The sequence below is a fragment of the Microcaecilia unicolor genome, chromosome 1 (genome assembly GCF_901765095.1).
Source record: "Microcaecilia unicolor chromosome 1, aMicUni1.1, whole genome shotgun sequence".
NCBI classification, from domain to species: Eukaryota; Metazoa; Chordata; class Amphibia; order Gymnophiona; family Siphonopidae; genus Microcaecilia; species Microcaecilia unicolor.
In genome coordinates this window covers 123818488-123832665 of record NC_044031.1, presented here as the reverse complement: position 1 = coordinate 123832665, position 14178 = coordinate 123818488, and the positions used below count along the sequence as shown (strand labels likewise).

Genomic DNA, 14178 nt, shown 5'->3' with positions numbered 1-14178 from the left:
GTGGACAAAGCCATGGGACTGGATGGGATCCACCCCAGGATATTGAGGGAGCTCAGAGAGGTTCTGGCTGGTCCTCTTAAAGATTTGTTTAATATATCCTTGCAGACAGGAGAGGTTCCGAGGGATTGGAGAATGGCGGAGGTGGTCCCTCTTCACAAAAGTGGTGATAGGGAAGAAGCTGGAAACTACAGGCCGGTAAGCCTCATTTTGGTTATTGGAAAAGTAATGGAAGCGATGCTGAAGGAAAGGATAGTGAATTTCCTGGAAGCCAATAAGTTGCAAGATCCGAGACAACATGGTTTTACCAAAGGAAAATCGTGTCAAACGAATCTCATTGAATTCTTTGATTGGGTGACAGGAGAATTGAATCAGGGACGAGCTATGGACGTAATCTACTTAGATTTCAGCAAAGCTTTTGACACGGTTCCCCACAGGAGGCTCTTAAATAAACTGGATGGGCTGAAGATAGGACCCGAAGTGGTGGATTAGGAACTGGTTGACGGACAGAAGCCAGAGGGTGGTGGTGAATGGAATTTGATCGGAGGAGGGAAAGGTGAGTAGTGGTGTGCCTCAAGGATCGATGCTGGGACCGATTCTGTTCAATATATTTGTGAGTGGCATTGCCAAAGGGTTAGAAGGTAAAGTTTGCCTGTTTGCGGATGATACTAAGATCTGTAACAGAGTGGACACCCGGGAGGGAGTGGAAAACATGAAAAAGGATCTGAGGAAGCTAGAAGAATGGTCTAAGGTTTGGCAATTAAAATTCAATGCTAAGAAATGCAAAGTGATGCACTTAGGGAATAGAAATCCTCGGGAGACGTATGTGTTAGGCGGGGAGAGTCTGATAGGAACGGACGGGGATAGGGATCTTGGGGTGATAGTATCTGAGGATCTGAAGGCGACGTAACAGTGTGACAAGGCGGTGGCCGTAGCTAGAAGGTTGTTAGGCTGTATAGAGAGAGGTGTGAACAGCAGAAGAAAGGGGGTGTTGATGCCCCTGTATAAATCGTTGGTGAGGCCCCACTTAGAGTATTTTGTTCAGTTTTGGAGGCTGTACCTTGCGAAGGATGTAAAAAGAATAGAAGCGGTGCAAAGAAAAGCTACGAGAATGGTAAGGGATTTGCGTTACAAGACGTATGAGGAGAGACTTGATGACCTGAACATGTATACTCTGGAAGAAAGGAGAAACAGGGGTGATATGATACAGACGTTCAAATATTTGAAAAGTATTAATCCGCAAACGAACCTTTTCCGGAGATGCAAAGGAGGTAGAACGAGAGGACATGAAATGAGATTGAAGGGGGGCAGACTCAAGAAAAATGTCAGGAAGTATTTTTTCATGGGGAGAGTAGTGGATGCTTTGAATGCCCTCCTGCGGGAGGTGGTGGAAATGAAAACGGTAACAGAATTCAAGCCCGCGTGAGATAAACATAAAGGAATCCTGTTCAGAAGGAATGGATCCTAAGGTGCTTAGCCAAGATTAGGTGGCAGAGCTGGTGGCGGGAGGTGGGGATAGTGCTGGGCAGATTTATACGGTCTGTGCCAGAGCCGGTGGTGGGAGGCGGGGCTGGTAGTTGGGAGGCAGGGATAGGGCTGGGCAGACTTACACGGTCTGTGCCTTGAAAAGGACAGGTACAAATCAAGGTAAGGTATACACAAAAAGTAGCACATATGAGTTTATCTTGTTGGGCAGACTGGATGGACCATGCAGGTCTTTTTCTGCCATCATCTACTATGTTACTATTTGTGAGGGGGGGGGGAGAGAAGGTAAATGCTGAAATGTTTGTAAGAGTGGGGGGGAGAAGGTAAATGCTGGACTGTTTGTAAGAGTGGGAGGGAGAGAAGGTAAATGCTGGACTGTTTGTAAGAGTGTGGGGTAGAGAAGGTAAATGCTGGATTGTTTGTAAGAGTGGGGGGGAGAGAAGGTAAATTCTGGACTGTTTGTAAGAGTGGGGGGTAGAGAAGGTAAATGCTGGACTATTTGTGTGGGGAGGAGAGAAGGTAAATGCTGGAATGTTTGTAAGAGTGGGGGGGGGGAGAAGGTAAATGCTGGACTGTTTGTAAGAGTGGGGGGTAGAGAAGGTAAATGCTGGACTGTTTGTGAGAGGGGGAGAGAAGGTAAATGCTGGACTGTTTGTAAGAGTTGGGGTAAAGAAGGTAAATGCTGGACTGTGTGGGGGAAAGAGAACAGAAGATAAATGCTGGACTATTTGTGATGGGGCAAAAGAGAAGGTAAATGCTGGACTATTTGTCAGGATGGGGAGAAAGAGAAGGTAAATAGTGGACTATTTGTGAGGATGGGTGGGAGGGAGAAAAAGAATATGTCGGACTATTTGTGGAGAAGGGGAAAAATGTTGGACCATGTGTTGGCATAGGGGTGTGGTAGAAAGTAAAATGCTGGACCATGTGTGCGGGTGTGCCTTGACAATTGTAGCGCTGTGTAAGTGTGTCATGAGATGAAAAAGGTTGAAAATCTGAGAATAGGCTCTTATCACATGGCATCAGGGTGCCTAACTGGAGGCGGTCTGGCAGTAGTGGTTTATAGTTATGGTTAAGTGCTCTTGATCCTATTGCCTTTCATTATATCATAATAAAGCAGTTTGCACAGCAAGTTCAAAGAGAGGAAAGGAATGCCATGATATTATAGGACAGAGGATATGTAGGTAGAGAGAGAGGGAGCAAAAGGAAAAGGTAACTGGAGGGAGACAGGTGTCTAAACAAAAAATCAAATTGATCACGTTCATTAACAAAGAATGAAATAGAGCTCATTAGAAAATACCTGGTAAATGTACTCATTGCTTGATGGATTGTGAGACGAGTGTGTGTACTAAAGTGAAGTGCCTCTCTTTTGAAAGCTGCAGCAGGCTGCATCCTACGAACAGGCCACACACACATTGTTCTTGAATTCAGTAGGAGCTTTGAAGCCTAGCTGACAGCTGTTCAATTGACATGAATTAGTGGAGTTTTTTATTTTATTTTATTGGTAGCATTTTAATTAAGTTCACTAGGAAGTACCCAGTTAGTGTTGATGATCTTCATAAATACCTTACAATTATTTTTCCCAAAGCAGAATGGTTGTTGTGATTTAGAATATATGTTAACTATTTTTAAGTGGAATAACAGTCAAAGTTGGGGATGGTTAAAAAAATCCCGGGAGCTACTCAGCTCTATTCTGTTGCAGTTTACACCTAGGTACACAGATGTGGTGCAACCCACTGTCCTAATGGTGCGATGTAGTCCAAAGAAGAGCAGAACACATGTGTTAGTATGATAAATAGGCTTGATTTCTGCCACTCTGTACAAAGTCCCGACGTGGCCACATTTCGCCTCACTAGAGGCTATGTCAGGAGCTATAACAGCTATTGTGATCCCAAAGGGCACAACACGCAATAGAGCTAAAATCCAATGAAAGCAGCAAGAACCAGCCTTGCAGCTTGCAGGGTAGATAGAAACACAGCAACCGTCTCCCTCATTCAAGAGAAGGGAGACAGTTGCTGTGTTTCTATCTACCGTGCAGCTTGCAGGGTAGATAGAAACACAGCAACCGTCTCCCTCATTCAAGAGAAGGGAGACAGTTGCTGTGTTTCTATCTACCGTGCAAGCTACAAGGCTGAACGTTGCTGCTTTCATTGGATTTTAACTCTGTTGTGTGTTTGTGTCTTCTGGGACCACAATAGCTGTTTTAGCCCCTGACTTGTGAGGTGAAAAGTGGCCACATCGGGACTTTTTTATAGAGTTGTACGAATAAAGCCTATTTATCATACTAAGACGTGTGTTCTGCTCTTCTTTGGACTACCTTCTGTACTGCAGAACATTTTGTTCCTCTTTTGGTGTTTCTAATTGTGCGATGTTGCATTCTGCTATATACAGATGCTTAAAGATCCCATACTGTCTATTTAACGTAATGGTTCATTTTCCCAGGCTCACGGATTCAGCCTCGAGTTCACTTTCAGAGAAGAGAATTGAATTTACCTGGGAATGCCACCTACAATGATCTGACTGCATTTCTTACTGCTGCCAGCTCACCCTGGGAAGTGGATAGCTTTCCTTACTTACAAGGCTTAGATGGAAATGGAACTGGTAAATACAAACTTAATTGTTTTTTATAGCATATTCTAAGTAAAATGTGGAATGAAATAAAAGCAATAATCTTAGGACCTAATATTCAACCAGCAGCAATCGCGTTTTGCTGACCACCGCAGGAGTTAAAACCAGAAATTCAATGCCAGGCCATGTCTGGGCATCGGCATTGAATTTTCAGGTTTGTGGAGCCAGCTAATGCATACCCAGTTAAGTACGATATTCAGCACTTAACCAGCTATGGGTTACCGCATAAATATAAGACTGACTTTTATGCAGTTAACCTGGCCAGTTAAGGCTGAATATCGATGCTTAACCGGCCAAGTGCCGACTCCACCCTGGAACGCCCCCAAAGTAGTTGGTTTTCAGTTCGGCACTAACCGGTTAAGTGCCACTGAAAATTATCAGTCCTGAAAAAATTAAAGAAGCATGGGATAGGAGGCAAGGTTCTGGTGTGGATTAGGAATATGTTATTGGACAGAAAACAGAGGGTAGGGTTGCTTTGCTATGCTATATGATTCTTATATTCCGCTAAATTCAAAAGAGATTCTAAGCAGATTACAAACAATAAGTCCATCTTCAGGAGAATTTACAATTGCATATCTAATACATTGAAACTAAAAGAAAATCTTTCTCAATCAATTGCATCTAATATATTGAAACTAAAAAGCATCTTTCTCATCAACTAGTCTGAAGAAGCTCCTCGGAAGCTAAGAAACATCTTTCCCATCAAACAAAAAAAGACTTTAACACTTTTCTGAAGGAATAGTATTGTGTTATTCCACAAATTTCTAAAGGTAGTCTGTTCCAAAGCTTAACTCCCTGATGTAAAAAGGAATGCTCTAGCATGAATTTCTTCCGAACACCCTTAAAAGATAGATAATTTAATTTCAAACAGCGTTCCGTTCTACCTAAGGAAAAAGATGATGGGAAATCTAGATAACTAATCAGTCTACCAGATTCAGCTCCGTACAGCATTTTGTACATCATACATACTTGCTTAAACTTCAGTCTTGAAGACACATGAAGCCAATGTAGCTCCTTCAACAGTGGGGGATTCTCTTTCATACTTTCCCAGGCTGTAAATCAATCTTGCTGCTGTATTCTGCAGAAATTTAATTTTTTGTAACAGTTTTTTAGTAAGACCCCAAAATAGTGAGTTACAGTAAGTGTAGAATCAGGATTGCCTGTGCCACTGTTCTAAAGTTATCTGGGTGTAATTTAGATCAAATTGCTTTCAGCTGCTATAATCGGAAAAAAAGTTTTTTGATAAAGCCTTCACATGTGATTCAAAAGTTAAGCCTGAACCAACACGACTCCCAATTCTGTTGGAAAATGAGCATGAAAGGGTCTCTAGTTGAAAGCAGATTATGCTGCACTCCTGCTCTTCAGAGGAGCACAGGAAGCAGACAGGATGGTAGAAGTTCCTCAGACTTGGCATGCTGGTCATTTCTCTCAGTGGAGGAGGGTGAACATTGGTTATTCCACAGGAACCAGTGCTATTTAACATATTTATAAATGATAAGGAAATCAGAACGACGAGCGAGGTGATTAAATTTGTAGATGACACAAAACTATTCAAGGTTGTTAAAACACATGCGGACTGTGAAATATTGCAGGAAAACCTTAAGGAATTGGAAGACTGGGCATCCAAATGGCAGATGAAATTTTATGTGGACCAAAAATACTATAATGCCTCTGTATCACTCTATGGTGCGACCACACCTTGAGTATTGCTAAGTTCTGGTCGCCATATCTTAAAAAAAGATATAGTGGAATTAGAAAAGGTTCAGAGAAGAGCAACCAAAATGATAAAAGGGAAATGGGACTTGATATACTGCCTGAGGTTTTTGCAACTACATTCAAAGCAGTTATATATAATCAGGTACTTATTTTGTACCAGGGGCAATGGAGGGTTAAGTGACTTGCCCAGAGTCACAAGGAGCTGTAGTGGGAATTGAACTCAGTTCACCAGGATCAAATTCCACTGCACTAACCACTAGGCTACTCTCGTATGACGAAAGGCTAAAGAGGTTGGGGCTCCTCAGCTTGGAAAAGAGACGAATGAGGGGAGATATGATTGAGGTCTATAAAATTCTGAGTTTTGTAGAACGAGTAGAAGTAAATCAATTTTTTACTCGTTCCAAAAGTACAAAGACAGGGGAAACCCAAGGAAGTTACATGGGAATACTTTTAAAACAAATAGGAGAAATAGGAAGAAATATTTTTTCACTCAATGAATACTTAAACTCTGGAACTCACTGCCAGAGGATGTGGTAATGACGGTTAGCGTATCTGGGTTTAAAAAGTTTAGACAAGTTCCTGGAGGAAAAGTCCGTCCATAGTCTGCTATTGAGACAGACATATGGAAGCAACTGCTTGCCCTGGGATTGATAGCGTGGAATTGTGCCACAATTTGGGTTTCTGCCAGGTACTTGTGACCTGGTTTGGCCACTATTTGGAGACAGGATATTGGGCTAGATGGACCATTGGCTTGACCCAGCCTGGCTACTCTTATGTCCTTATGAACGGTAAAAGGGATGCAGAACTCCTTTGTGCATTAGACGCTTAGTAATGTTTGCTTTAGACCAGCTACAACCAGTCTCAAGCAAATGTTTCAAGCACAGTAAGCTTTGTGCATTGGCCCCTCAGAGCAGAAAATAACCTCTGCACAAATCCTAGAGGAGACCTCCCAGGGTTAAGCTCATTTCAGTCACTAGTCCTAAAACACACTCCTCAGTTTTAACTTCTTCAGTCCAAAATAGCTTTAATGAATTAGTTGTAGGTATTTATTAAATGCCTTTATGAATAGATTCAAGTCATTTAATCTTCTAAAAACTTATCTATTCAAGGACCATTCGAACTTCACCTCCTATATATTCTCAGTAGAGACCTTCATTTTGCATCAGGGCTGAAACATCCTCAATATTCTAATAACAGATCACATTCAAAATCATGGCAGAACTGCTGTTATACAGACTTTCGCTTTTAAAAAAGCCAGTTAGTGTATCCATTTGAAAAAACTAAAAGAAAACCATCCAGTCAGTGGAAACATTCAGACCATTTGGCTCTAAAGTTCTCAATGTGAAAATCCATTTTTGTTCCAGTTATAATAATCCTTTTCCACAACCCCCTACCCCCAATTCCAGAATCCTATTTATTATACAACGAAGTGCAGCAAAAGTATGTCTGTATACTTTTTCAACTTTTCATTTTCAACTTTTTCATTTTGCAGCACACTTGCAAGGCGTAAAAATTATCAAGACACACCACTGGAATCTAACCCATACCTGCCTGTCCCTGCTAAGATCGATTCCATTCCCACCCATCCCTGCAAATCTCCACCCATATCTGTAAGCTTCAGAAATAGTTATTACATTTAACTATGCTACTGAAATACATTAGAACACCGATGTACCTGCCACTGGGACACTGGAATAAGATAGACTGTTACAGATTCCTACACAGACACCACATGCCAGCAGAATCATTCACCTCAGTTGCAGATGTAGAACATGACTCTCACCTGATACCAAATAGGGAAACACAAAAAACATGCAGACAAAAACTGAAAGCAGAAATACCTGACTTTGCATGTCGTGCAACACCAGAGAATTAGAAAGGCATGTTTCCTCCTGTATACAGCAAAATAAAGCCAACAGATGTAAATTCTCAACATCAACATAATTAAATTGCTAAACTGAAAATAAAATCATTTTTCCTACCTTTGTAGTCTGGTGATTTTATTATTCCAGTCTGTTTTCAAGGCCTCCTTTCCACTTGCTGTTCCTTTTCTCACCTTCTTCCCTATGTCTGTTTTGCACTGATCTTTCTCATTTAGCTTTCTTCAATTTCTCTGCTTCCTTCTCAAATCTATTTCATTTTCCATCTTCCTTGCCTTCATGTGCAGCCCGTCTCCCCTCTTCCCTTCTCTTAATGTGTAGCCTGTCTCCCCTCTTTCCTTTCCATTACTCCTTTGTTATTCCATCTGCATTGGCTACCATTAGAAGCAAGATTTCAATTGAAGGTATCAGCTTTGATCTATCAAGCACTGTATGAATCTACGCCTGCTTATTTAGGTGTTTATCTTGCTTTTTTTAATGATTTTATTTCTAGATCTACTACAAATCAATTTTTATTAAAGTTTCCCTCACTTCGCCATGTAAAGGCAAAGAGGGTTTCTCAATCCACTTTTAGCCATTTGGACTACTGCAATTCCATCTACACCGGATGCAAAGCACAAATCATCAAGAAACTCCAAACAGCCCAAAACACTGCAGCCAGATTCATATTTGGAAAAGCGAAATATGAAAGTGCTAAACCCCTCAGAGAAAAATTACACTGGCTCCCACTAAGAGATCGAATTATATTCAAAACCTGTACCCTGGTTCATAAAATTATTCATGGCGAGGCCCCGATATATATGTCAGACCTTATTGACCTACCAGCAAGGAACATAAAAAGATCATCACGCACATTCTTGAACCTCCATTACCCCAGTTGCAAAGGACTTAAATATAAATCAATATATGCATCTAGCTTCTCCTACATCTGCACGCAACTGTGGAATGCACTACCAAATGCCATAAAAACAATGCATGATTTAACAGCCTTCCAGAAGTTATTAAAGACTAACCTGTTCAAAAACATGTATCAAAAGGATCCTTCATAAATGACCTGACATCAAAACTTTATCACAAGTTAACATTGAACTCTTTTTATTTTTATTTGTTTACTTCAATCACATTGTCACTATTGAACATTATATATCACCCCTTGATTTCTACTGCCTGAAATGAACTGTTTATTTACTTACTTCTAATTTATTTTATATTTTCTGTACTTTAAATGCAATAATACTCTGTATTTCTCATTCCGGAAATGGCGATTGCCATTACGGCATAATGTAAGCCACATTGAGCCTGCAAGAGGTGGGAAAATGTGGGATACAAATGCAGCAAATAAATATCAGGCTGCAGTTTTGGAATTCTGTTCCTTCTTTTCTCTTAAGAATTTGTGGTTATCTTCAGTTTAGGAAAGCCCTTAAGACATTCCTTTTAAAGAAATTTTATTAATTTGTGGTAACTGAGTTAGTATTGTATAATCTAGTTTAAACATTGTAATTCCTGATGTTTGTTCAGTTTTTTTGGCTGTTATCCACAGTGAACTTTATGGTGTTTTGCGGGTTATAACACTGTAATAATAATAATAATAGCCTCTCTCTCCTCTTCCCTTCCATTTATGCACAGCATGTCTTCTGTCTTCCCTTCCCTTCATGTGCAGCATATTACATTACATTCCACTATTTCTTATGTTCCGCATCTACCTATAGAGTTCAGTGTGGATCACAACAAGAAACAGACAGGCAAATCCTGTGAATTAACATCTAATCAACTAATAATAGAAAATGTAACAGCACTTTCATTGTTGAAAGTTTTTAAAGCTTTCCTAAAGTCAGAGAAATTCTGAATTTTTTTTCAATTGTAAAGGAAGTGAATTCTATAATAGAGGAGCCTGATAAATAAAACTAGCAGAAAAAATTGTCCTATTTTTCAATCTGCTTGGATTAAGGTAATAAAGAAGTAAGTTATCTCGAAGTCCTCTATATTTATTAGCCATTTGGACACAACTAAGTAGATACACTGGGGTGACCCCATAAAAAATCCTATATAGGGTTGTGCAAACCTTAAACTGAATTCGGTCATCCACCGGTAACTAGTGGAGAGCTTGCAATAAAGGGGTTACACTATCATGTTTGTGTACGGAAAAGTAAAGTAGGCTTTGTACATCCAGTCTAAATACATGGGTGTCCAAAGTTTTCTCATCAGCAGAAATTATTTCTTTTTTTTCCACTTTAAATTTTTATTATAATAATTTTGTAACAGTCAACTTTCAGAAAGAGCACATCCTGCTCATTCATGCCCACACAGGAGCTAAAAATTTCTAGACTAATACAGCACACTCAAGCTTATCAGCTAATTGAACTCCTCTACATTATTTGTTATATAATTAGTCCCTTAAACAACTTCCACGCCCCAAAAAGACTGTGCACCAATAATGTGCCACCCCCCCTCCCCTCCCCTCCCAACCCTCCAACCTCTTCCAGCCCCTTCATAACTTGAGAATGCCCCTTGGTTCTTTGAGGCATGCTTTCTCACCCCTCCCCCCCCTTAACCCTCCCCATCCAAGCCCATCAACAGCCTCTAATTCTCCATCATCCTAAATGCGTAGTAATCGCTGTTGTAATCGAGCCCACCCACCCTTATGTCGCAGAACCCTCTCCCTACGATAAGCCATAAGGCGCTCCATTTGTATTAACTGACCCAATTTGCATTTCCAATCACCCAGTGTCAGGGGAGAGTCTACCTTCTTCCAATGCTGTACTATAAGGCACTTGGCTGCTGCCAACCCCCATCGCAGCCATTTTCTCTCCTCCCAAGAATCCCGCTCATTATGCAAACCCAAGAGGCATACCAGAGGACTACACACCAGTGATGAGTCAATCAATATTACTAACGCTTTCATAACGGCCTGCCAGAAGGGAACCACTCTTGGGCAGGTCCATCATATATGTAGAAAAGAACCCAGCTGGGATTTACACCTCCAGCATATGTCTGATGTACCAGGGTACGTCCACTTCAATCTCTCAGGTGTGTAATCTGGATAAGACTTTATATGCATTTTCCTGCACCAAAACACATACCAAAGCTTTCTGAACCTCCCCACAAATAACTTCCCACTCCTGATCAGAAAAATGGCAATTTAAATCTTCCTCCCAGGCCCCCTGAAAACCAAATGGTCTGGGATCACATCCCCTAAAAAATTTATATATCACTGGGCACCCTCCTCAACAAAAGCCACAGATTTTCCAGACTTTCCGTCTCCTGAGGGTTCCCCCCCCCCCCCCTCCAACCCAATGTCCCCACAAAATGTTGAATCAGTATATAGGAAAAGATGTCCCCCACCTCCCCCGGGCAGACCATACATGGAGCACAGCGTATCAAAACTCCCCCCTGCAGCATGGCACGGAAATTCAAGATACCCACTTGTTCCCACCGCGCAAATATGGCATTTTCTCTCCCTGCCCCAAATTTTGGCTCCCATCTCAAAGGTGCCAGTGTCAATACCCTATCAGTCTGTCCCCATGCCCTCCACACTTCTCCCCACAGTTCCACCAAATGCCTCACATATGGATTTTGTATCCCAGCCAAGATCACTCCCACTCCCTCAGTAGTCCATAAGTAAGAACTCATCGGCCTATGCGGGCTATATGACTGCTCCAACTGACTAGTGGGTTTGGTTATCCCGCCTCTCCCAGTCCTTGATCATCCGCAGTTGGGCAGCAAAATAATACCACTAAATATTGGGCACTGCTCTACTCCCCCCCCCAGGAGCGCCCCACAATACTCGTCTAGCCAAACGGGGATGCCTACCCACCCATATAAACTGTGACAAAAGACCCTGCAGTTGTTTAAGTGTCCGTCTCGGAACCACCACTGGCAGTGCCTGAAACAGAAATAACAATCTAGGCAGCACATGCATCTTCACCACTGCCATATGCTCCCACCACGAAAGCCACAACCCTTCCATCGGGACAACTCCCCCCCCCCCTCCCCCCCGAATTTGGTCTATTATCTTCCCATAATTAAGACTATACACCCTTCCCAAGTCCCTAGGAATCTGAATCCCCAAATACCGAACGCGGTGCTTGGCCCACTTGAATGCAAACAATGCTCTCAATCTACTTTTCTCCCCATGGGTCAAAGAAATCCCCAATAGCTCACTTTTATCCATGTTAACCCTTAGGCCAGCATAACGTTCAAATTCCCCAAGAATCTCCAACGCCGCAGGTAGTGTCTGCTCAGGATCCACCACATAAAGTAGCACATCATCCAATACGATGTTCCATCCCCCCAACCCGAGTACCCCGAAAATCTGGATGCTGACGTATCATTACTGCCAATGGCTCTATGTACAGTGCAAAGACGTGGGGTGACAAGGGACATCCCTGCCTAGTACTTCTACCTATTGGGAAAAAGGAAGTATATTCCCTATTAATATTAAGGCATGCTTTTGGAGCTATATACAAAGCTGCCAGCCAAGCCCCAAAATTATCTCCCAGGCCCATGCGATTCATCACTTCTCGTAACCCCCCCCCCCCCCCCAGCTTACCCAGTCAAAGGCCTTCTCTGCGTCTATAGCCAACAAAGCTGTACTAAACCGGGATCTTTGTGCCTCCCATATTAAATGGAGAGTACGCTTTATGTTATCCCCTACCTGCCTCTTTGGGATAAACCCAGATTGATCTATATGGATCAATTTCGGCAACACCCTAGCCAGCCTGGACCTTGGCTGCTATCTTTGCATCCACATTCAGAAGTGAAATAGGCCTATAGGCACCACAAACCACGGGATCTTTCCCAGTCTTAGGCAGAACCGTTATCCCAGCCTCAGACATGGATACCGGGAGCCCATTGCCCTCCAAAATGCCATTTCCCACCCACACCAATAAGTCTCCCAGCTCCTCCACAAAACATTTATAAAACCTCGCCGAGTATCCATCTAAACATGGTGCTTTACCAGTAGGGAGCCGTTTTATCATGCCCTGTACCTCCCCTAGTCTAATGGGTTCCCCAAGCTGAGCTCTTTCAGACTCTTCCAATCGTTGTAATGGAACCTGGTCCAAATATCGAGCTATATCTGCAGCTGGTGTATCCTCAGAAGCACTATATAAATCTTGATAGTATTTCACAGAACAATTTCCAATGTCTGAATCAGCATAGTGCCAACCTCCCCTATCATCTTTCATCTTTTGAATAAGGGAGCGCCCTCTCCTCACCCGTAAATAATGGGCCAACATTGCACTTGATTTATTGGCAAACTCAAAATATTGCTGCTTTAGCTTGGTTCTCGTAAAATCCACATCTGCAATTGTGCTATTTCCCCTCTCACTTGCTTAAGGTCTTCCCATACATGCGGTGTAGGGTTTCTTTTATGCAGCTTTTCTAAGTGCAATAACCTCATCTGCAAAGTCAGCGAGTGCTGCCCTTTTTTTTTCTTGCGCGATCCCCACTTAATCAAGGCACCCCTCACCACTACCTTCATCGTGTCCCATAACACCCCATCAGTTACTTCCCCATTGTCACTAAAGCAACGGAACTCTTGAATAGTAAGCTTAATATCTTCCCGCACTTTCTCATCTCCAAGCAGTGACTCGTTAAGTCTCCAGACTCCTTGTCGCCTGCATTGACCCAACCCAGTTAATTTAATCCACATTGGCACATGATCAGAAACACAAATGGTCTCTATCTCAGCAGCCATAACCCATCTATCCAGGAATAAGTCTGCGCTGCATGTGAGTAAAAGGTGTAATTCCGCTGCACCCCATGTAACAACCTCCAACAATCCACCTCCTCCAACCCCTTCAAAAATTGTAACAATGCTTTCCACCCAGGGCCACTCTGCTGCCCTCCTCCCGTCGAGTGATCTAGTCTTGCATCCGGGGCAATATTAAAATCCCCCCCTACCATGACCTGCCCTCCTACAAATCCCAAAATTTCTTCTTTTAGTGTTTGAAAGAGTTCTTTCTGCCCCACATTCAGAGCATAAATGTTAATCAATGTCAGCTCCTTGTCCTGCAACCACCCTCTGAGGGCCATACAATGCCCACTGATATCTCGAAACACCTTTTTAATCACAAACCCGCAAGTTTGTCTTATCAAAATGGCCACTCCCCCAACCTTTTTGGTCCTATTCCCTGATGTACCACCACTTCCCGAAAAGGCCTATGATGCAGCATGTGAGTATCTCTCAGTCTTAAGTGTGTTTCTTGCAAAAACGTTACGTCCCACTTCAGCCTGCCCAACTCCTTAAATACTCTACTGCACTTCCCCTGATTATTTAGCCCATTTACTTTCCATGTGTCCACCAATAAGGTCTCTCCCCTCCCCCTCCCCTTGTCCCCTCCCCTTCCCCACAGGCGATCTCTGCCCTCCCCCTGCTCCAAACCCACTCTCCTCTGCTCCAACATATCCCCAACCCCTCCCCCATCCTCCCCTTCCCTTCCCTGTAGCTGATCTCTCTATCAGTAAATCAGTC

General features: G+C 42.6%; 1 protein-coding gene across 2 annotated transcripts in view; it reads left to right on the top strand.

The window, feature by feature from the left end:
• Positions 1-14178, top strand: part of FAM171A1 (family with sequence similarity 171 member A1) — a 335845-nt gene that overhangs the window by 190285 nt on the left and 131382 nt on the right. For both annotated transcript variants that reach the window (XM_030199961.1, XM_030199965.1), the window contains exon 4: positions 3922-4080. In XM_030199961.1, coding sequence (XP_030055821.1) covers positions 3922-4080 — 159 coding nt within the window. The remainder of the gene's footprint in view (positions 1-3921; positions 4081-14178) is intronic.